The sequence below is a fragment of the Pteronotus mesoamericanus genome, unplaced genomic scaffold (genome assembly GCF_021234165.1).
Source record: "Pteronotus mesoamericanus isolate MK-2021 breed Mesoamerican mustached bat unplaced genomic scaffold, CSHL_Meso_final scaffold_31, whole genome shotgun sequence".
Taxonomy (NCBI): domain Eukaryota; kingdom Metazoa; phylum Chordata; class Mammalia; order Chiroptera; family Mormoopidae; genus Pteronotus; species Pteronotus mesoamericanus.
In genome coordinates this window covers 4631640-4653551 of record NW_026555312.1, presented here as the reverse complement: position 1 = coordinate 4653551, position 21912 = coordinate 4631640, and the positions used below count along the sequence as shown (strand labels likewise).

The following is a 21912-nucleotide window of genomic DNA, read 5'->3' as shown; positions in this document are numbered from 1 at the left end:
ATGGCGTCTGCAGGGCGGGACAGTGACTCAGCACAGGGGTCCCTGCAGCTGTTGCTTTGGTTCTCTTCCAGGAGCCACAGGCCCCAGTCTCTCCTCACAGGACTCTTGCTGACCTCCCTCCACCAGGGCCCAGGATGTCCAGGAGTTGTGTTCCTGCACAGCAAAGTAGTTTCCATTGAACTAACCATCATACTGATACTAATTTAAAAAGCTGAAGAAACATGTAAAAGCAAAAAATCTGAATGTCCTAGGGAGGAGCCAAATTAAAAAGAAACTGGTGGCTATGATCCAAGAAAAGAAGCACACAGATGTTACAAATCAAGAGTCCACATGCCCTAAGGAGATTCAAACCCATACATGAAGAAGCAGAGAAAAATTAACAATCCATTCCATGTGTGTACGTCATGATAAATTTACAGACTGACAGAGGGTGGACACACACAGACTTTACATAATGGAAAGGAGATTGATGAACAACTGGCGGTGCCATTGTAAGGTACTTTTCATATGGAAAAAAGTATAAAATGGACTATAGAATTGAACAGCTAATCTCATATGATAGAATTTTAAACGAGCATGTATTTTATATGTCCATATACTGTTCATCTGCTCAGAGTAAACACAAAGGTTAACAGTTCACATGTGTAACATTCTGTTGGCCATTTGGTCATTATTACTAAAGAGCATGTTTCCACTGTTGTACATTTGTTAGACTGTCAGTTACTGTCAACAAGCCATAATGGTGGAGAATCAATACAACCTAGTTAAAAATAACTTTCATGAGGGGAAAAAACCTTTTATCTAGAATCAATGAGCATTAGCTATTCTGGACATATGAGAAAGCTGAGAGCTGAAGGTTGGGTGGGTGAAGACGGTAGTGGTTGGTGAGGGTGTCGGAATGTCTCCTGACCCCTTTTCTGCGTCTGAGTGTGGCACTGTTCTTCTTCTTTGGTCAGCAGCCTTCTCCTCAGACATACATGTACTGCTTCTCTTTGCCACACATGACACTTCTCTGTATTTCCTAGATTCTAAAGTACACATTTTCTCACACTTGACATATCTAAAATAATTATATCTTTTAAAACAGGTGTCAACAGTTGTTTTATAATAGGTGTGCACATTTAAGGATCTTTTTCTTTTTTCCCTAATCTTATACTTCTTAGTATCCCAAATTTTTTTTTATTTTTTTATTTTTAATTTATTTACTTTTTAAATACATTTGTCTCTGCCTCCCCCCCCATCAAATTTTTAAAAAATGAGATATTTACTAATACTGCTGCTAAAGGGGCATTATATCTAACCCAAGTTTTATTGTTCAAAAAAAGTAGGTACTATAAAATCTAATTGAAATTATACATTCCTTAAGCACACACTTTAAATATCATAATTAAATGCCCAAGCCACTAGAGTAAAGACTATTTTGTCTTTCATCAAAGAAATATTTTTATTTCATAGTTTCTACCTGGAAGGTACTTGCACCATTTTCAGGGCTGACTTTAACATTTAAATACAGCGATTAAATTTGTACCTGTGGTATTACATGTATATGTAAGCTGTCTGGAAGTCTAAATATGACTTGAATAGTTGGGCATATTCTGGATGCTTCAAGGGAAATTTCTTAAAGTCCTTGTATGAAACGCACTCTGAGCTCCATTCTAGCTATTCCCTGAAAGCATCTGGAAACATCAAGATCTGGCACTCCAAAAGCTTCCTGAGATATAGTAGCTAACTCCTGTTGTGAAACCATCCTCATCAAGATTAAAAAGCATAAAAGATATTTGCAGAATCTTTTCAGTGTTGGCAGGATTGTATAGAACAGTCAGACCTATCACGTACTCTTTGAAATCTATGCTGCCATCATTATTCCTGTCAAAAAGGGCAAAAAGTTGTCTCAAGTGTCCCAAAATTGGGAGTTTTATTTAATTTTAAAATTCTTCAATTCCTGTCTTCCCTCCTTTTGTGGCAACTGCGATTGCATCATATTCACCCAAATGCTGATGAATATTATTCCAATCTAACTTCAATTTCTGGTTAATTTTTGTAAATTCCACCAAATCAGCTTCCTCGGGTAGTTGAGGTTACCTGTGGTAGTCATCAGTCTGCAGTCTTCATAAGTGTGGTCTGTCACAGGCACCTCCGGGACATTTGCCATATTGATCCTCATTGTATTGGCACAAAGGATGGGGTCTTTTTTTCTTGATCATTTGGGGTGTAAACAGGCATAAATTCTACTTCTACCCTGGTAAGGAGTTGACTCAAGGTCAACATACATGCCTGGAAGCCTGTAAACCCCTGCCAGGTCCTGGTCACTGTGTCCAAGGTGTTTGGGTACCTGAGCAGCACTGGTTGCACAGGGACACCTCAAGAAAAGCCCCTCAGTGTAAAAGTGACCAGACACATGTGATTGGTACACACTCCTTCTGGAAAAATCAGGATCTGTGGCCACTTCATTTTGGATGTCACTTGCTTCACGATTTCATCCTGGGTAGTCTTCCTGGAATTGGGGTGCTCTGTAGTCACAAGCACCAGCTGTGTTGATAGCAGGGGTTTCCCAGCCACTGGGATCTGTGTGTTTTGACTTGCTGAGACCACTAAGGGTAACCCTGCCATGACACACATGATGGCGTTAAAGAAAGTGGAGTGCAGTGCCCTGTGAAGGTGGGGGTCTCATCTCAGGTAACCTCTTTCCCCTTCATTTTAACCAGGAATCCTGCTACAAAGAAGGCTACCTGAAACAATAATCTGAAGGCTGGTTTCACCAGTTTTCTTCTCCAGCTCTTGCAGGCTTGGCTGGGTGAGCAGAATGGCATATGATGAACAGCATGGCCATGGGCCAGAGGACAGCGATGCAGGGAGGACACCTGCACGGGCACCAGCACAGTGCCCCTGAAGATGATGCAGGCCCAGCACCACACGCTGATGTGTTTCTGCTGCACCAAAGGGTTGGCCACTGCTGGGGGAACGAGGACTTGCTCCTTCCCAGGTGAGGGCAGACTCCCACAGCCTCAACTCCCAGTCCTAGGACGGCTGGGCCATGAGACTGACTCTTCACCTGTCTTAGGATGCCGGTAGCTGGGATCAGGGGTCAGCCCTCAGAGCCCACTCCTTCCCGTGGTGGTCTTTCTATTTGCACATAATTAGAACTTAGAGGCAATTGTGTGTTAATAAGAAATGATGTATTACCTTTAAAATTTGAAATACTAAAAATGGTAAATGATGCAGCAGGAGAATTAGAATCATCAACAGTACAATCTTTTTTGCTTTTGTAAATGTCTTCTTTTTGATATATATGCTTAATAAATTATTTTCATATAGCAATTTCTAACGTTTATATTGAGCATATAGTATATAGCTACTAGGGCTATATTAATTTAAATATATGAATATTAATGACTTTTTAAATTTAAATACCATTATTATTACAGTGCACTTACTGTGAGATGCTTTGGCAGCTGGTAAATCAAATTCATTTTCTCTCCCTACAAATTGATTTCTACAGAGACAATAATATCACTTTATGCCAAGAGGTTTAACTGATGGCACTCTTGAGCCTTTATATCTGTCACAAACACTCTTCTACATCCATTGAGAATTAGAACATACCCATTTTCATAAGCCAGAATCAGCCGTGGCATGATTGATTCACATTCTTAAAATTAGTCCACATGAACAAGTCAGCATTCCAAACTGACATAAGTAACATAAAAACCTTAAGATCACCTTTGTCAGTGACAGTTTTTCATTAAAATAAGTCAGGATTAGTTCATTGTGCCAACACACACAGTCAACAAACTCTGTCCCTTCCTTTTATTGCTGTCCTTTGGAAGTGATCAAGAGGGAAGCATAATCTAAGTTGTGTGAACCAGGAGCTCCTCTATATTTTGTAGCATTTGCAACTCTGACAGTGCTATTGAATATTCCTGCATTTGCTAATTGATCATTTAAATCCCTTTTCTCAGAATTAAAAGTCAAATTGAAGGTTTCTGAGAGATGTTTCTATTTCTTGGAGCACAGCAGTTTAGCAATAAACAGGAAGAGCAGTGTGGATTCCAGAGCCAGTTAAACAGAATACGATCTCTGTGTAAAGATTATGGTCTTTACACCAGATGGATCTAGGTCAGATCCTGGTTCCAACACTTAACACTGTGGGCATTGGCCAGCCTCATTTTTACATCTGTAATCTGGTGATTCTTCCTACCTTGCAATGTTGTTATGAGGCACAAGTATAATGTATATAGAAAGTTGGGCTTTTATTAGTAAACACAAGCTGCTGGAATACAATGATAAGAATTCTCAGGGACATTTCCCTTTCTTCTGTCACTATCAGAAGGATATTCAGTGAGGGAAACATTCCTTCCACCAAGGAAACACAGTTGTACTCTAAAGGAGCCATGATTTGGCAATGTTACTGGTGTCTCCCTTGCCAAGGAAAGCAACCCAAGGGAATGAGTAGTCTCTTGAGCTGGTATTGTTCTCAATTCTATAACTCTTCCCACTGTTATGTGTATGTTCATTACTATTCTTGAGCCCTGTTTAACTGCATTCTGTGTATGCTTCTTAAGGGAAAGTTCTATATGACCATGTCATCTTTCCATTATATTTCTCCCACAGTGCTTAGCAGTGCATCAGATATATTATTGATTTATTTATTAGGCAAAAGTTGAATCCCTACAATGAGCCAGTCCCTTTTTCTAGATGCTGGGTATAAGTCAGTTAATACAACAATAAAAAGTCTCTGCCCTGTGGAGCTTGGACTCTAGCGCACATAGGAAGTATGGTATTCAATTCCTGTTGCACTGACTGGGGCAAAAGGACATTTTGATTCTTTTCCTAAATCTCTCACCAACTTAGCTGGAGAATTGAGGCAAGTAATCTAATAATGGATATGCTTCTGTAATTTGCAATGTTTAAAAAAAATATGTATACATGAGCATCTTCACATCATCTCTGTTAATCTTCCCACTATAAGTAGTACTTATGGCCTATTTAAGAGTGCATATTCACCTAGCCGTATTTGGCTTCAAACCAATTAATATACTATATATCCAAGAGATTTGATAATAGAATTTTTAATGGTTAAAAATAGTTAAAAGAACTTTTAACCAATAAATGAAAATTTATACCATTGCAGGTTTGCCTTTTAATATGGCTAATCTTTAATATACATATGTAAAAGGCACTATATGATAACAGGGTAAAGAGTGCAAGAAACCAAAACTGAACCACTTTCCCCAACTTCCTTTTTGTACAAGTGTATACATTTTAAGGCAGGTGATTTTCTGAGTGAAATACAACAGAAGAAAATCAACATTATGTTACAAGTTCACACGCATTCTCAGGCTGTTTTTTCAGCAACATTTGTCAGAACATTTATTTATAATAAAGCACATTAAGACAATTTTTTCCTAGTGAAGCTTAAAGAAGTTGATGAACAATTTAAAAAAATTATTGAGATTTTATTACAGACCTCTCATAGAAGATATAGAAAAGTCAATCTTTTTTTCTTGTTTCTTCTTTTAGAAATGTCCATATCAATTTGTTCACTATGTCAGGTTGTTCTTGCTGAAGCCAATGACTGGCTTCTGACAAAATAGTTAGCCTGAAATAGTTTTTAACATAAATCTTTGTGACTTCAGCCATCTCAACCTCCATAAATGCGTCTTTCTCTCCCCACAGTAGTAGTGTTGGAGTGGTCACCATGTGATGTTTGAGAGGCAGGCAGCTATAAAAACAAAACATGTGGGCTTGAGACTCATTCTGAAAGTTACAATGACATTTTTTCATAATGTTTATTTAAGCCACACATTCTCAGAGAGGGCAATATCTCCATGAAAGGTGTAAATTGGTTCTTGTGAGAGTGAAAAAACATCTTACTCTCTCTATATATAAACTATAGATATATATGTCGTACATAAGCAAATATTACAATTTCATGTAGTGGGGGCAATTAGGGAAAAATGTCGACAAAACCTCCTTAGAGAGGTGATGGTGAAAAAATGGTTGAGAAACACTGCTTTAGGCAATCGATCCATACAATAAAATATTTAAAGAGCTATTTAAGAAAGAGCCCAATAAAATTTTTAATCGGATGAGGCTAGCAAAATTTATGAGACCTATAAATTAAATATGAAATTCATCACTATGAGGAATAATTTGCTTTAAGAGGATACCAGATTTTCTCAGTGGTGTGATGCAACAGAGCTTTAAACAGTGTTATTGTTTAAATGCATTTTAAATTGTTTGTTAGATAATCTAATGTATTTTGTGTGAAAATTGGAACTGGAAAGTAGAAAATACATATGGGCTGAGATTTAATACTCCATGACACTATATTTATTTTGCAAGAGGAATCTTTTTAAAACGAAGTTTTATTGTATATTTTCTTAAATACAGAAAAATATAAAGAATAAAATCATGCATAATTCCATCATTAAAAGATAACTTTCTGTCATTTTTCTATGCATATATTTAAAACCATACTATAAATACAATGCAATACACAGTATACATATGCAAATTTCATATTAAATTGTTTTCAGTGATAATATAATGAGCATTTTGTGCACAAATTTTTGCTGGCATTTCAGACCATTTCTTTGGGTAGCCCTGAAAATGGCATTCCTGAAGGAGCGAGTATAAATATTTTTAAAGCTTTGACGCCTTCTGCTACACTATTTTTCAGAAAGGTGGGATGGTATTAATTATACTCCTGTTGATAAGAATGAGAATGAACATCTAAGTAGACACTCCAGCACTGACTTACATCTTCACTGCTTTCAAAAAGTTTGACTTGTGACTAACTTGGGATTGATAGATGCTGCTGGAATGTGCAGGATACCACCTATTTCCAAGGACTTACCTTTGACTCCCATGTTAGTGGCCATCATTTGGTTGTAATGCTCCTAAAAATTCTTTGTGAATGGCTAAACTGATAGAAAAATATATTCTATACTTAATTATTAACACATGAATTACTATACAAACTTGCAAGCCACTTAAATTCTAGAGCTCATAAGATGTTCAAAGGTAAAACATTTTTTAACAATTGTCTGCATATTTAACAATATCTGAGCATGTTATAATTGAATCAGTAAGACAAGAGTTTAAAAAGGCTATTAGTTAAAAATACATTCTTCACCAGATCAAATTGAAATAAAAGGGAGGAGTCTCGAGAAAACAAAAAGAAACATGTATTTTCTGGTCCTGAGGTTTCAAATTGCTAAACTTCACATGAAATGTAAGTTCCATGTAAAACAAAGTATGTATAGACAGTTAACAATACTGTACTGCATATTAGAAAGTTGCTAAGAGAGTAGGTCTTGAAAGTTCTCATCACATGAAAACTAAATTTTATAACTCTGTATGGTGATGAATGTTAACTATTTATTGTGGCAATCATTTTGCAATATATAGAAATAGCAAATCATTTTGTTGTATATCAAAAACCAATATAATGTTATTTGTCAGTTATATCAATAAAAATAAGTAATAAAATAAAGTAAAATATTGCATATTTTAATAGCATAGATATTAGTATGTTAAATTAAAGAACATATTGGGAAACATGATAAAAATTTCTGATTAAAAATGATTAATCTTATTAAGTATAAAAACAATTTGAGAGACCTACAAAACTGTAAACAAGTAGTAACAATTATTGCTACATATTGTTAATCATTTAACCTGTAAAAATGTATTTTAACATACTTGTTTCAAATTAGTCTGAATTTAACATATTATTCCTCCAAAGTCTGAGTAATCAGCTGATTTGTCAGTATTGAGGCAGTATTTTCCAGAGTGTTATATACTCCATCATTACTTTTATATGTGGAAATATTTCATTACTTTGATTAAAAAGAAAATGTAGAAAATTATATGACCCACCACTCAGCTCAAGAAATAAAACACTGAAAATATAATTACATCTTTCTGCTTACCTTTCCTTGATACCATTTCTTTTCTTCATCTCATCCTAAGGCAGTGGTTCTCAAAGTGTGGTCACCAGACTAACACCATTAGCATCAACTGTGATCATGTCTGAAATGCGAGTTCTTGGGCCCCATCCCAGATCAACTGAATCGGAAACTCTAAGGGCAGGTTGAGCCATTTATGATTTAACATGCCCTCCAGGTGATTCTGATACAAGCTAGAATGAGGAACCACTACCTTAGGAGTAATGACTAGGTTGAATTTGGTTTTTAAAATCTCCATGAATATTTTTGAACTTTTATGTGTTAGCATATTTCTATCCCATTCCTCTGGTTCCTTAAGTAGAGGTTTTCCTCAAACCCTCCTGGGTCTTTGCCCTACCCTTTTTTTTTTTTTTTTTTTTTTACCAAAAGAGGTTTTATTGAATTCTACTGGTCATTAACACCTATAACATTTAAAAAATGGATGTAGGAAAGATAAGAAACAAAGGTAGATTTATCATAATTGTTAAAAAAAAAACTAGGCGCAAAGTATTTATGAAAAGATTAGTCTCATTTTGACGTAGGAGGACATTTCCTGGAGAGGCAGATACAGTGTAGTTGAAGATGTACAGTTCTACTAGAAAAAGGAGATGTGATAATTGGAGATAAAAGAAGATAAAGCCAAGACGTAGAAGACAGGTCCTTGCCCTACCCTTGATTGGTGAGGGACAATTGTTGGTTTGGGGTTCTGGGCTAGATGGCTCTATCAAATAATATGTCCTGAGGGTAAGAGCTTTAACTTCTTTCTCCTTTCCTCTCTACCTGATTGGTTGGAGGCAGTGACTTTAGGGCAGGGGAGGTCAAGTTCGCTCTACAAACTTTCCTACAGGCAAACTGCCCTAACGTCTATACTGGTAGTAGGGAGTTGGCAGGACCATTTCAGTTCTCATATGAAGCTATAGCCTTCAACCTACCCTTGGTCAGTAATGAAGGTGATATTTTGGTTTTCATCTAGTAACTCACTTGATTTCTCAACTAGTTCAGAAATTGAGCAGGAAAAGAAGGTGCTTTTTGTCATATCGCCCAAATACAGTATATATATTTCTGTAAACAATATATGGCAGTGTTTTGCGTTTTTAAAACTTGATTATATAGTATATTGCTTATATCCTTCCACAACTTGCTTTTGTGCCCCAATGTTATATTTTTAAGATTTATCCATTGATGATACATGTAGCTCTTCATTTTCACTCTTGTGTAAAATTCCATCATATTATTGTACCACAACTGATCTACTCTTCTGTTAATGGACATTTAAAATTTTCCAGTTATTTCAATATGGAACTCATTCCTGTACATGTCCACTTGTGTGCATGTGGAAAGTTTCCTTACAGTATATTCCAGAAACAGAATTGCTTCCTCAGAGAGTGTGCACATCTTCAACCTTACTTGATATTGTCAAGTTGTTTTCCAAACTGATTGTATGCTCCACTAGCAGCATATGAGAGAGAGTTCCCTTTGCTCCACATCATTGCCAACACTTGTTCTCAAAAGTGTAATTTTTTTTCCAATCAAATGAGTGTGAAATACTCTTTGTTTACCTGATGTGGTAGAGACTGCTCCCCCAAACTTTTTCCCTTCCACTATAGTGATAGAAAATCCAATTTTTAGCTGGACAAAGGGCCACCCAGAATAAAGATTGACTATGTTCACCAGGCTTCTTGCAGCAAGGTGAGGATATGTGGTTTATAAGAAATAATGTGTGCAACTTCTAAGTTGAGTCCAGTTGCCCCTCCTCCTTCTCTTTTCCTGAATTCTACTGCCCAAAATGCAGATGTGATGGTAAACTATCGTGGACCACATAGACAAGGCCAACGCCATAGGAATGGCAGAGTAGCAAGACAGAAAGTGCCTAATCTCTCACCAAAGAATGACATAACAACTTTGATGATTTTATGGAGCACAGCCACCATAACAGAATAGACTTTCACTTGGGAGACAAATAAATTTCTTTTTTTTAATGCCACTATTACTTTAGCTCTCTATCACAAGCAGTAAAAACTATGTTCTACATCTGACTACTAGTAAGGTTGAACATCTTTCATGTTACTGACCATTAGATTCCTCTTCTGTGAATTACCTTTTATTGTCTTTTACCCATTTTTTGATTGGGCTTCCTTTGTCTTATTGATATGGAGGCATTCTTTATAAACTCTAGATATTATTAATTCATGATTAATTATGCATTGCAAATAACTCCTCCCTTTCTGAGGCTGCTTCATTTTATGATATTTTTTGACATATAGATCTTTTTAATTTTAATGCTGTCAAATTCATCAGTCTCCTTCATAATTTGAGCAGTTTGTGTCTTATTAAAAAAATCTTTCCTACCTGAGGTCATGAATGTTTTCTCTTGATATTGTTTTTTTGAAAAAAATTTACTTACTGATTTTTTAGAGAAAGAAGAAGGGGGAAGGGACAGTGGAGAGGGAGGGAGGGAGGGGGAGAGAGAGAGGGAAGCACTGATTTGTTGTTTCACTTATTGATGCATTCATTGGTTGATTCTTTTGACAGGCGATTGAACCTGCAAACTTGGCATATTGGGATGATGCTCTAACCAACTGAGCAACTCAGACAGACCTGCTCAGAGCAGCTCTGATATTATCTTCTAAACATTCAAAATTTTGCTTATATATTCAGTTTTTAAATATTCTTTAAGCTTATTTTGTTTGGTAAATGACTGGGATCTAATTTCATTTTAATCTATTTGGATATCCAATTATTTCAACAAAATGTATTGAAACTTTTCACCACTGTTTTAAAATTCTCTCTGTTACACCAAGTTCCCATATATGTGGTTCCATTTTTGGGCTTTCTCCTCTGTTCTATTAGTCAATTTGTCTATTTCAGAGTCAACATCTCATTCTGTCTTAATATCTAATAGGATTAGTCATCTTCCTATTTTCTTTAAAATTACCTTGGACATTTTCAGTCTTATGCTTTCCATAATTGTTGTTTCATGACAAACTTTCTTATAGTTTTGATTGAAATTGCATTAAATTTATAGATTTGGGAGAAATCAAGAACTTTATGACATTGAAGTTTTTCACTCATGAACATGATAAACTGGGGCTAATTTTCAGTAGTTTACACCAGCAAGTCTGTATCAATTGTGAAAATATTAAAATACTTCTCTATTGGTTAGTAAACATCCACTGATCTGGGCCTATGTTCTTTATCGCTTCCAATAATTTTTGATCATCCATAAAGGTCATCTTTTGTTAGTGATTACTATGTACATAATATTTTTGTTGCCATGTATGCGTATCTATTTTTAAAGTATATTTTCTAACTGTTATTGGTTTACAAAATCAATTTTTATATATTAAAGTATATCAACTTTGCTGAACTTTTTTGTTTTAATTTTTCTGTTGATTCTCTGTTTTTCTAGATACATAACCACATTATCTATGAATTATCATGATTTTGTTTCTTACTTTCCCAATGCTCACACTTTTTCAGTTTTTTTCTTATCCTGTGTGCTGGCTAAGGCTTCCAATACAGTGGTGATCACAAGGAGTTATAGCAGCCAAGTCTATCATTACCATATTTTGCCGTGTATGATGTGCACCCATGTTTTTGGCCTAAGCTTTAAGGAAAAAAATCTTTTGTTTTAATTTTTAATTCAATTTCTTATTTATATTTAGAAACAAAACTGATTATCATATTCCAGGGTATTATTTTGAATATGGATATTGTTATTGCTTTCTAGAGTTATACTTTTTTATTTTATAAATTTATTTATTTATTTTTTCAAATATGTTTGTCTCTGCCTACCCCCCACCACTTTCCCTTGCCCACTCCCTCCTTCCCTCCCTCCCTCAACTCTTCCCCTTTGGTTTTGTCCATGAGTCCTTGCTATATGTTCTTTGATTTTCCCCTTCCCTTCCTTTTCCCCTGCTCCCTCTTCCTCCTTCCCTCTTGTGTCTGTTGGTTTCTTTTCCTTTCAGTGTTGCTGGTCTTATTTTCCTTGCATCTTTGTATTGTTGGTTAGGTTCCGCTTATACGTGAGATCATATGGTATTTGTCTTTCGCCCCCTGGCTTATTTCGCTTAGCATAATGCTCTCCAGTTCCATCCATGCTGTCGCGAAGTTTAGTTGTTCTTTTTTCCTTTCTGCTGCGTAGTATTCCATTGTGTATATGTACCATAATTTTTTGATCCAACTGTCTACTGATGGGCATTTAGGTTGCTTCCAACACTTCGCTATTGTAAATTGTGCTGCTATGAACATTGGGGTGCATAGATTCTTTTGTATTGGCGTTTTGGTGTTCTTAGGGTATAGTTCCAGCAGGGGAATCACTGGATCAAAAGGCAGCTCCATTTTCAGCTTTTTGAGGAAATTCCACACTGCTTTTCACAGTGGCTGCACCAGTCTGCATTCCCACCAACAGGGTACTAGGGTTCCCTTTTCTCCACAGCCTCGCCAGCACCTGTTGTTTGTGGATCTGTTTAGGATGGCCATTCTGACCGGTGTGAGGTGGTACCTCATGGTGGTTTTGATCTGCATTTCTCTGATGGCTAGTGATGCTGAGCATCCTTTCAAATGTCTCTGGGCCTTCTGTATCTCCTCCTTGGAAAAGCATCTGCCCAGGTCCTTTGCCCATTTTTTGATTGGATCGTTTGTCTTCTTAGAGTGGAGTCGAGTGAGTTCTTTATATATCTTGGAGATGAAACCTCTATCTGATGTATCATTAGCGAATATATTTTCCCATACAGTTGGCTCCCTTTTCATTTTGCTGATGTTTTCTTTAGCCATGCAGAAGCTTCTTATTTTGATGAGGTCCCACTTGTTTATTCTTTCCTTTATGTCCCTTGCTTTAGGAGACGTATCAGTGAAAAAATTTCTGCTGGCTGTGTGACACTAGGGGGTGTGGGCTCTACTGCAGGGCTGGGATCTCCCACAGGGACCAGTTCTTTGATGTCAGAGTCGGCCCTCAGCTCCATAGCGCTGGCCCCTACCGGTTTGTCGTGGCTGCTGTTGTACTCTTTTTTACCAGAGAAAAACCACCACCAGCCAAGGAGCGCTAGCATTCCAGGCAATGCCACGGGGAAAACTGAATGGAACTGAATGGCCATCCTGGAGACTGGAAGCAGTTGTACCAGCTCCTCCGCTACTGTCAGGATACAGGATCCTCCCCCACCACCCCCACCACCTGCCCACCTCCTGCCTCCCGCCTCCCGCCTCTGCCCCAGAGGCCAGGTCCCACAGCGGTGCGCTCCTGCCGCTGCCCCACGTGCTCGCCTAGAGTTACACTTTTAATGCGTAAACATAAATAAAAGAATTAAAAACACTTATATAGATATGGAATTAGTACTCCCAATGTATAATGGGCATCCTTATTTTTCCCTCAAAAATTTCGGCAAAAAAAGTGTACACTATACACAGCAAAATACGGTAGTTTTTATTTTTAAAGGGAATGCTTTCCGTGTGTTTCATCACCAAGTATGATATTTGTTATAGGTGTCTGGTACAGAGAAGTTCCCTTCTGCATTGTTGTCATAATGGAACCATAATATGATTAATAGAAAGAGACTAACAGATACAGAGTGTATCAAGTTTGATGGCAAAGGAAAAGGAAACTTACAGAGATGGTTTTATAAAGCAGGAGATAATATGTTATTCTCTAAGGAAGAGGTAGGACTTCCTAAATCCCCCAGTTTCCTATGGAAATACAGCTATGGACAATACTATAAAGTATTTTGTCCTTTTAATGGAGGTTTTTTTAAAAAAAAATCTCCATTTTGTCTTCTTGTTCTTGACTCCTGGAATATCTTTTTAATGTGCCTACCAGCTCTCCAGGAGCAAATAAGCAGCACAAAACACCATCAATATCTCATTTTTTCTTGGACAATTGAGTAAAACTAAGGTCAGTTTCCCAGAAATATCCCTTCAGGAGATTCAAGTTTACCTGGCCTGAGGTCCACTCTTAAATCCTCTAATTCTAAATCACTAAGAGTTGTTGCATGAATGTCTGCAATACTTTATCAAATGCTTTTCTGTGTTTAGATGATCATATTTTCCATTCATTAAATCTGTTAATGTGGTAAAGTAAATTAACCCTTTAATTGTTAATGTGGTGAATTAAATTAATGGATACTTAAAACTAAATTTGGTTTAATTTTTAATACATGCTGTATTCAGTTTGAATTTATGGATCTATATTTATAATTTAATTTTAGCAATAATTTTCCTGTTCTATACAATCCTTGTCTTGTTTTGGCATACAAGTTATACTAGTCGTATAGAATGAGCTGAAGCCTATACTTTCTTTTTATAATGTCTGAAAGATTCCTTTTAAGAATGGACTTTTCTGTAGTAGAACCTGTAAAACCATCTAGGCCCATCTGTGATGGTGTGTATTTGTGTGTGTATGTGTTTTTTTAGACAAATTGCTTTAAATTAATAAACCAATTTCTTTAATGGCTATCTATTCAGGTTTTCTAATTCTTCTTGAGTCAGTTTTGGGTGTTATGTTTTTCTTAAAAATAGCTCATTTTATCAAAGTTCTCAAATTTGTTAACCTTAGTTTTATATTTTGTCTCTTATGTTTATAGTTATGCTTACCTTATACCTCCTAATATTGTTTATTTGTGCCATCTTTTTTTTATCAATATTGCCAAAAATTGATCTCTGTTAATAGTATTCAAAGAATTTGCTTTTGGTTTCTTTGATTTTTCTCTACTGTATTTTTATTTTTAATGGTATTAACTTCTGCTTTTTATCAAATTTAAATTATTTCCTTCTACTTTATTTTGTTTATATGTTGCTTTTCTAACTTCCTGAATTGAACTGTTAGTTCACTAATTTCAATCTTTTCTAATTGCATTGTGTACAGAGAACATAATCTATATTATATTAACCCTTTGTTATTAGTTAATATTTGCTTTGTAATACACTATTTAATCAATCTTTGTAAACATTTGTATGTGTATAAATATATTGTATATGTTCTAATTGTTGGGTACAGGACTCTAGACTTGTTCATCAGATCAAGGATCTGATTGGGTTGTTCAGATTTTCTATATCCTTTTTACCTTTTTTCTGTTTAATCAGCTTAATGAGAGGTAGATTAAAATGTCCAAGAGTAATTGTGGATTTTTATATTTCCTCGCAGGTCTGTCAGTTTTTGCTATATTATTTGATGCTTTGTTATAAGTTTATACTTATTCATCTTTTTGCAGGCTAGGTCCTATTGCTAGTCAAATTCCTAGATCATTTTGACTCCTTAGCTTCAAATTTTGTAAAGTCCTTTGATGAGGCTGTAGTCCTGGGGAATCTTAGTGTGATAATAAGGGTGGTTTTCATGTCTGAATATAATGTAGTATAGTTTATTTGTAGTCATTATATATTGTAGAACTCTGTTTTAAATGATGTACTTGATTTTGACTACCCTACATAAAGAATGGTTAGAGGAAGTCAGTTGAACTTTGAGAAGGTCTGATATGACCTTTGCCCAGCTAAATTTAACTTACAACAATCTAGGCAAAAACTGCCTTTGCTTTTATATAAAATGGTGAGTTTCAATCTTCACAGGCCTGCTTTTTTTCCCTCCTCTCCATGCTAATTAACAGGATTCTGGAGCTTACTCTTGGGAATGCAGGTCCTTCTAATGAACAAATTGCCAGTTAAGGAATCTCAGCAAGATGAAAGTAATTTCCCTCCTTCCCGAGAGCTACTTAAAACATACTGTTTTGCATTGCAAAGCTAGCTCTGGTAACGGGATAAATTGAGAACATTTAAAACTATCATTCCTGTCTTCTGTCCAAATTTAGACTTGTAGGAAAATGTGTCATTCTATTTTCTCATATAATTGTGTTTACAAATGTTATTTTTAAAAAACAAAAACAAAAAATAAAATGGACTTCAGACAGTGTTGCTATATCCTATAAAATGTAAGCTGTATACAGCCTCTGCAGTGTCTATCTGCCTTTCTAATCATGCCATGTTTGATAAATTATTACCTACAAATACCTTTTAAATTAAAATCTCTATTTTGCCAAATGTTTATGTCAAATATAATGTGTATCTTTGTCTATAGACATAGATATAGATAAGAGATATAGATATAGATATAGATATAGATATAGATATAGATATAGATATAGATATAGATATAGATATAGAAGTCTTGTTTGTCAAAGAGAAAGCGTGGATTTTCCTCTTCTCCCCTCATACAATCTCTTGACTCCCCTTGGATTCTATATTCAAAAAAGTTTGAGAGATTTTGTTTTATTTAAAATAGCAACCACTATAACTTTTTTCCATACATTTACTTTCAACCTTTGTATGTCCTTATGTTTTAATTGTTACTAAATCCAATTGATATTTTCTGTTTTAAACTGGCAAGTTTAATACATTAATATTTATTAAGCATAGTGATATATTGACATTGTTATTGTCCTCTAATTTGTGCTTCCTATTTACCCTGCTTTGATTCTCTTTTCTCCTTTCTTTTTTTTTAATTGATAGTTTTCCTGTCCCCTTCTACTAGTTTCAAAATAATATATTCTATTTCTATATATTATTTCACTAGAAAAACTTCTTCGCATATATGATATATATGAATTATTTCTAATTATCTATCTATGTACCTATAATTCTATCTTTCATGTCAAATATGACCTTTTTAAAAATATTTTTTACTTCTTTATCTCTAGCTACATTTTAGGTAATTTTTTGGAAAATCTGTCTTACAACTCATAATTCTCTTTAATTTGATCTGCTATTTAACTCCCTTATGGAATTTTAGATTTCAATAACTATATTTTTCATTTCTAGAAGTTCTTTTTAAGATCTCTCTGGTTTGTATTGATATTATCATATTCTTTTCTCATATTTTTTATTCTTTCATGTATTTAGTGGTTTAAACATGCTTTATATTATGTTAGTTCTATTATTTGAAATTTGTAGGAGTTCTGCTGCAATTAGATTCTGACTCATTAATGGCGTACTGGTATTTTGGGTAATTTGGATTATGGACTCATCATCTTCAGGGAACTTTATTTCTGGGAATAGTGTGACTCTGAGCAGAGATGTATCCTCCAGAAAGGCTTTTTGCTTGCTTGTTTGTTTCTGCCAGGCTTCCTAGGGAATGTTACTAACTTAAGACCATTTGTAAAAATATATTTCCCCCAAGAATTCCAATATTATGGAGGTACCATAAATTCAATCTCCTACACCTTTTCAAGGCAGGCTATAGTTCCCAATTCTCAAAGGATATTCTTTTTCTCCAATCTGGAGTCCAAACCCAAACAGACAAGCCTCCATGTCTTACTTTTCACTCTATACTCTCTCCCTTGGTAGTATCTTCTGAAATGAAAGCTTGAGTTGTCTCTGTCCGTGATTCTAAGATTTTACATGTCTTCATCCCAGATTCTCTCCTGAGTTCCAGACCCTAGTATCCAACTACCTATTTGAATGTCTAAGGCACCACCTCAAATTCAATTAGTTTAAGATCAATAAAATTCATGACCTTCCTCAAAAGTAGTTCCCTGCTAATGTTCTCTATTTCAGCGAATGGTGTGACTATTCATATGGTTGCTCATTCCACACATCCAGGAGCCATCCTTGACATCTCTCTTTTCATCCCCCGACCCAACTCATCCCCAGCCCCTGTCAATTTTACCTCTTAAATATCTCTTAAATCTACCCACTCTCCCCATCTTCACTGCTTTCAAACTAGTTCAAGCTGCCATCATCTTTAGCCCACTGGTTCACCACATTCATTCCTCCAGTACCTTCTCCATAATGGGTGAATTTGATCAAATACAAATTGAATCATTTTTCTTTTCTGCTTGAAATTTTCATTCACTGGCTTTACATGCATGGCTATTAAGTCTTTAATACATTCTACTTGGCTTTGTGAGACCAACGCTGCCTGCCTCTCAGACCCAGACTCACTCTATTCTCTTCTCCCCACTCTCACTTTCTATATGCCAGCCACAGTGGCCCTCACTGTGTTACTTAACACTACAACCCTCCATATTCCCACACAGCTTTCGCCCAAGCTGTTTCCCTTTCTCTGTAATGCCAGTTACCCTACTATGAACTTGGTCTAGTCAATACTTAACTCATCCTTTATTTCTTTGTTCAAACATAATTTCTTCAGTTCTCATCCCTTACTTCAAAGTCTTTATGTTAGTTTATAACCATATATTCATTATTATGAATGTTTGCTTGATGTCTCTTTCCCCCACTGTTTTATGAGTTCAGGGACCTTGTCTAGTTCTGCTCACTACTATACCCTCAGTTCTGGCATAGTGATAACACAAAGAGTGCTTAATAAGTATTTCTTGAATGAATAAATGATCATTAAAAACATAACTAAAATAGACACCTATTCAAATAATCTCAAGAGAGAGATGAAGGGAATAGAGTTATGGATAAAACTAGTGACAACTATATTGGGATCCATTATATTATTCTCTCTACTCTTCCAGTGTTTGAAATTTTCCATAAAACATATTATTCAACTTACTAAATCAAAATACTTAATTTGAGTTTGATAAGTGGTGAATATAATATTAAAAATAGAGTATTGGCTCTTTAGGAAATGAATATTTTATTTAACTAAAAAGAAATTATACTGACCTGAAGATATTTCGGTAATGGTTAATTGGACCACTTAATGCTCCAGGCTGGGAAAATACATAAATATGAGCTTCGAGATCTTCTGTTGTTAATCGACATCCTTTTCTTCCAATGCCAGTGCTATGACTGGTAAACAGATGTTTCAAAGCCTAGTTTAAGTGAAAGAGAATAATTAAAACCATTGTTACCTAATAATATACTCAATCTTTGCCTTTGAAGGAGAATGATGGTCAATGTGCATTGACAACTCCTCATTCCTGTTCTACAGAGGTTGGAGACCTCATTGTTTAGAAAAACATTTTATATATTTCTGCTTTAATGGCTTTACTTCTGATATTCCCTTCTAATATCCCATGCACACTTCACCTTTATGAAAAGCGTCCTGTCTTCCTGGCGCCAATTCACATTCTACACAGCCAACGTCAACTACCATCCCAATCCTAAAGTCTTCCTCAATACTCCAGCTAACAGTAGTTCATCCATTTACTGACAACCAATTCTCCCCCTAAAGTTGTCTGAACTTTTTTCAATCACCACTCAGAGCAACAAACACATTTTATATCATGATCTAGGTCATACTTTTACATATATATTTCTGAAACAAAAGTTTTAAAGAACTATTTCTTACTCTTATTATAGTGTGCACTGCTATTTTCAATTCAATTCTGTTCTACTTTATTTTTAAAAATTCAAATTGCAAGCCACTAAATTGATTTCATTTCTCACTAATGGATTCTCCACCCACAACTTGAAAAACAGTGCTCTGTACCAGCATTTCTCAAAGTGTGGATCTAAACCACCTGCATCAGAATTATTGGGATTCTTATTCAAAATGCAGATCCCTCAACCCAAAAACACACTTGCAAAAATATGAAATCCCATATGTATGAGGTGATTAACTGCAATATTATTTGTAATAATAATAAAAAAAAGACTGGAAACAAATCAAATGTCCATCAGTGGGAGATTAGTTGAATAAACTACAGTTAAGCCACACAGTGGTGTATTATATGTTCTTAGTATTTCAAAAAAAGTTAAAGGTAATATATATGCTAAAATGAAGTGATCTCCAAGGAGATATTAAGAGGGAAAAAAGCAAGGTTGGGAAGCAGTGTTTATAGTATATTATCTTTTTTGTAAGAAGGGGGAGATAAATATATATATATATATATTTGCTTATATTTTAAAAAGAAAGAATAAAAAGATGAAACAAAAACTAATTAAAATGGTTTTCTGTGGGAGAGGGAGGAAACAGAGAGAGGAAACCAATATATAAGCGAAACCTCTCTGAAAGTACCTTGTTTTAGAGTTTTGACTTGAAACCATATGAATGTTGCATATAAAATCATAGATGTTAACTAAAAACACTGCGGTGTTCAATCTGCTTTGGAAATATAAGAACTCATGATTGTGTGTCCAAATTTGGTTCAATGGAAAGCTATAGAATCAATGAAAACCCAGTAAAATAACAATCACCTGGACACGCAGGTTGTGGTCTCTAAATACCATTTTCTACTAATAGGAGCCAGAGTTCCTTTGCTAAATGACTGCTTCCAGAGCTGGGGCAGAAACGAAAAGCTAAACCTAGGTCATTAAAGAAGCAAGCTATCACTGACTAAGGGCTTCTTTCAAAAGGACACAGGAGCCAACCTGAAAGGGTTTCCACTTTCCTACTATGGGATAAATTTGGCACCAACAAGAATAATGACTGTAATTGATGGATACACACTAAATTTTTTTTCTTAAAAACTTCATGAGCTCAATGATATGCAAAAACCCTCATTTCTAAGGCACCAGCCCATTACTCTGGGATGTTGTTTAATAAAAGGAAAGAAGAAGTATATATCCTCACATTCTTGTGTGAATTGTATTTCAGAATAAACAAATAGTACAAACGGAAAATTCTTCTTTATAGAATTCCAGTTAATAAAAGCAGAGAGAATGATAGAATTTAAAAATCACCATTTTGTACACCCTAATGGAATAAAGGACCTAGCCAATGATAATCAAGTTGTACTAAAATTACTTGGTGAAAGGTTGTTAGGAAATCTTTGGATAGGCATGCTTACTTTGTTTTAGGGTTTTGTTTACCTCCACGGGCTTCCACTTCTGCTGCTGTCCAACTCTCTCACCTGGCATTCATATTACCTTATTTCCCCATGGAATGTTCTCTAAAAAGAGGTATGCCCAGGGGAACAGGCTCTCAAAAAAATTGAACAGCCTGGCATTCAAATATACAAACACAGATTTTAAAAATAAGTAAGCCTACAGATGAGGCTTTAGAAGCATTTATTAAGTTTTAGTATTTGTCTATTTTTCTTAAGTTTTGGAATTTAATTTAAAATATTTCCTATTTTTGCATAGGAGGAAATGACTAACAGTGCATAACATATAGCAGAGGTACAATAAGTAATTGTTTAAAACAAAGCAAAACAAAGTAAGTGGGACCATTTGTTTTCTTATTTTTTTTTTTCAGTGCTTCAGTATATCTTTGTTTTTAACTTCCTAATTTTGTCATTCTCTTGGGGAACGAGTCTTTTTTTTTTTTAATTGCAGTATAATTGACTTATAACATTAGTGTTAGTTTCAGGTGTCAGCATAATGATTTGATATTGTATACATTGCAAAATGATCACCACAATAAGCACTGGTTAACATCCATCACTATGTTTGACGTACCTTGAAATCATTTATCGAGAACATAAATTCTGGGAACCATGGTATTTGGAAGAAGTAATAATAGCTGGATTTGAACAGCTGGGCAGGATGTCGTAAAATATATTCTGAAATTAAAATGTCATGTTAGACCTTATCCAAGGAGTATAAATTACTTACTATTGAAAGAACTTCTTTTTAAGGCAATTTCACCTTTGAGACAATCCCATAAAAGAATCTATAAAGAGGATTTCTGTGCATTTCTCTTTGGAACAATTTCTATGTTCTTATATTTTATTATGGGTATTTCTGGTGTTTAGAAAATTTATAGCACTTTAAATAAAATGAAAGTTCTGCTTTATGAAGTCTTGACTCAGAAAGGAACAGGAAATCTTAACACACTGCCATCTTTTAAGATGTGGTCAGTGACTTAACACTTTTCCTAGGGTTACATAGGGAGATGATTTTCTGTTGTTTAAAAGATTTTCCTTATTGGTTGACTTGAATACCTTATCCATTTGACTTCAACAGAAAAGAAAGTGTTTCCTATAAATTCACTCATAAATCCAGAAAATTCATTCATTCAATTAATATTTGAATATCTACTGTGTTTGAGGGGGTTTAGCTGTGAACAAGACAAAAGGTGTTCTCATTAACTTATACAATAAATAAGCAGTGAATACTTAAAAGATCA

At 35.1% G+C, this 21912-nt stretch overlaps 1 protein-coding gene and 1 pseudogene across 1 annotated transcript in view; both read right to left on the bottom strand.

The window, feature by feature from the left end:
• Nucleotides 1-1536: 1536 nt before the first annotated feature.
• Nucleotides 1537-3635, bottom strand: LOC129085759 (lysophosphatidylcholine acyltransferase 2B-like; annotated as a pseudogene).
• A 1855-nt stretch (nt 3636-5490) lies between these two features.
• The window catches only part of EPHX4 (epoxide hydrolase 4), a 39998-nt gene continuing 23576 nt past the window's right edge, over nt 5491-21912 (bottom strand). Inside the window, exons 5-7 of the mRNA XM_054592057.1 lie at nt 21243-21346; nt 18564-18712; nt 5491-5722 (exon numbers count right to left, since the gene is read on the bottom strand). Coding sequence (XP_054448032.1) covers nt 5491-5722; nt 18564-18712; nt 21243-21346 — 485 coding nt within the window. The remainder of the gene's footprint in view (nt 5723-18563; nt 18713-21242; nt 21347-21912) is intronic.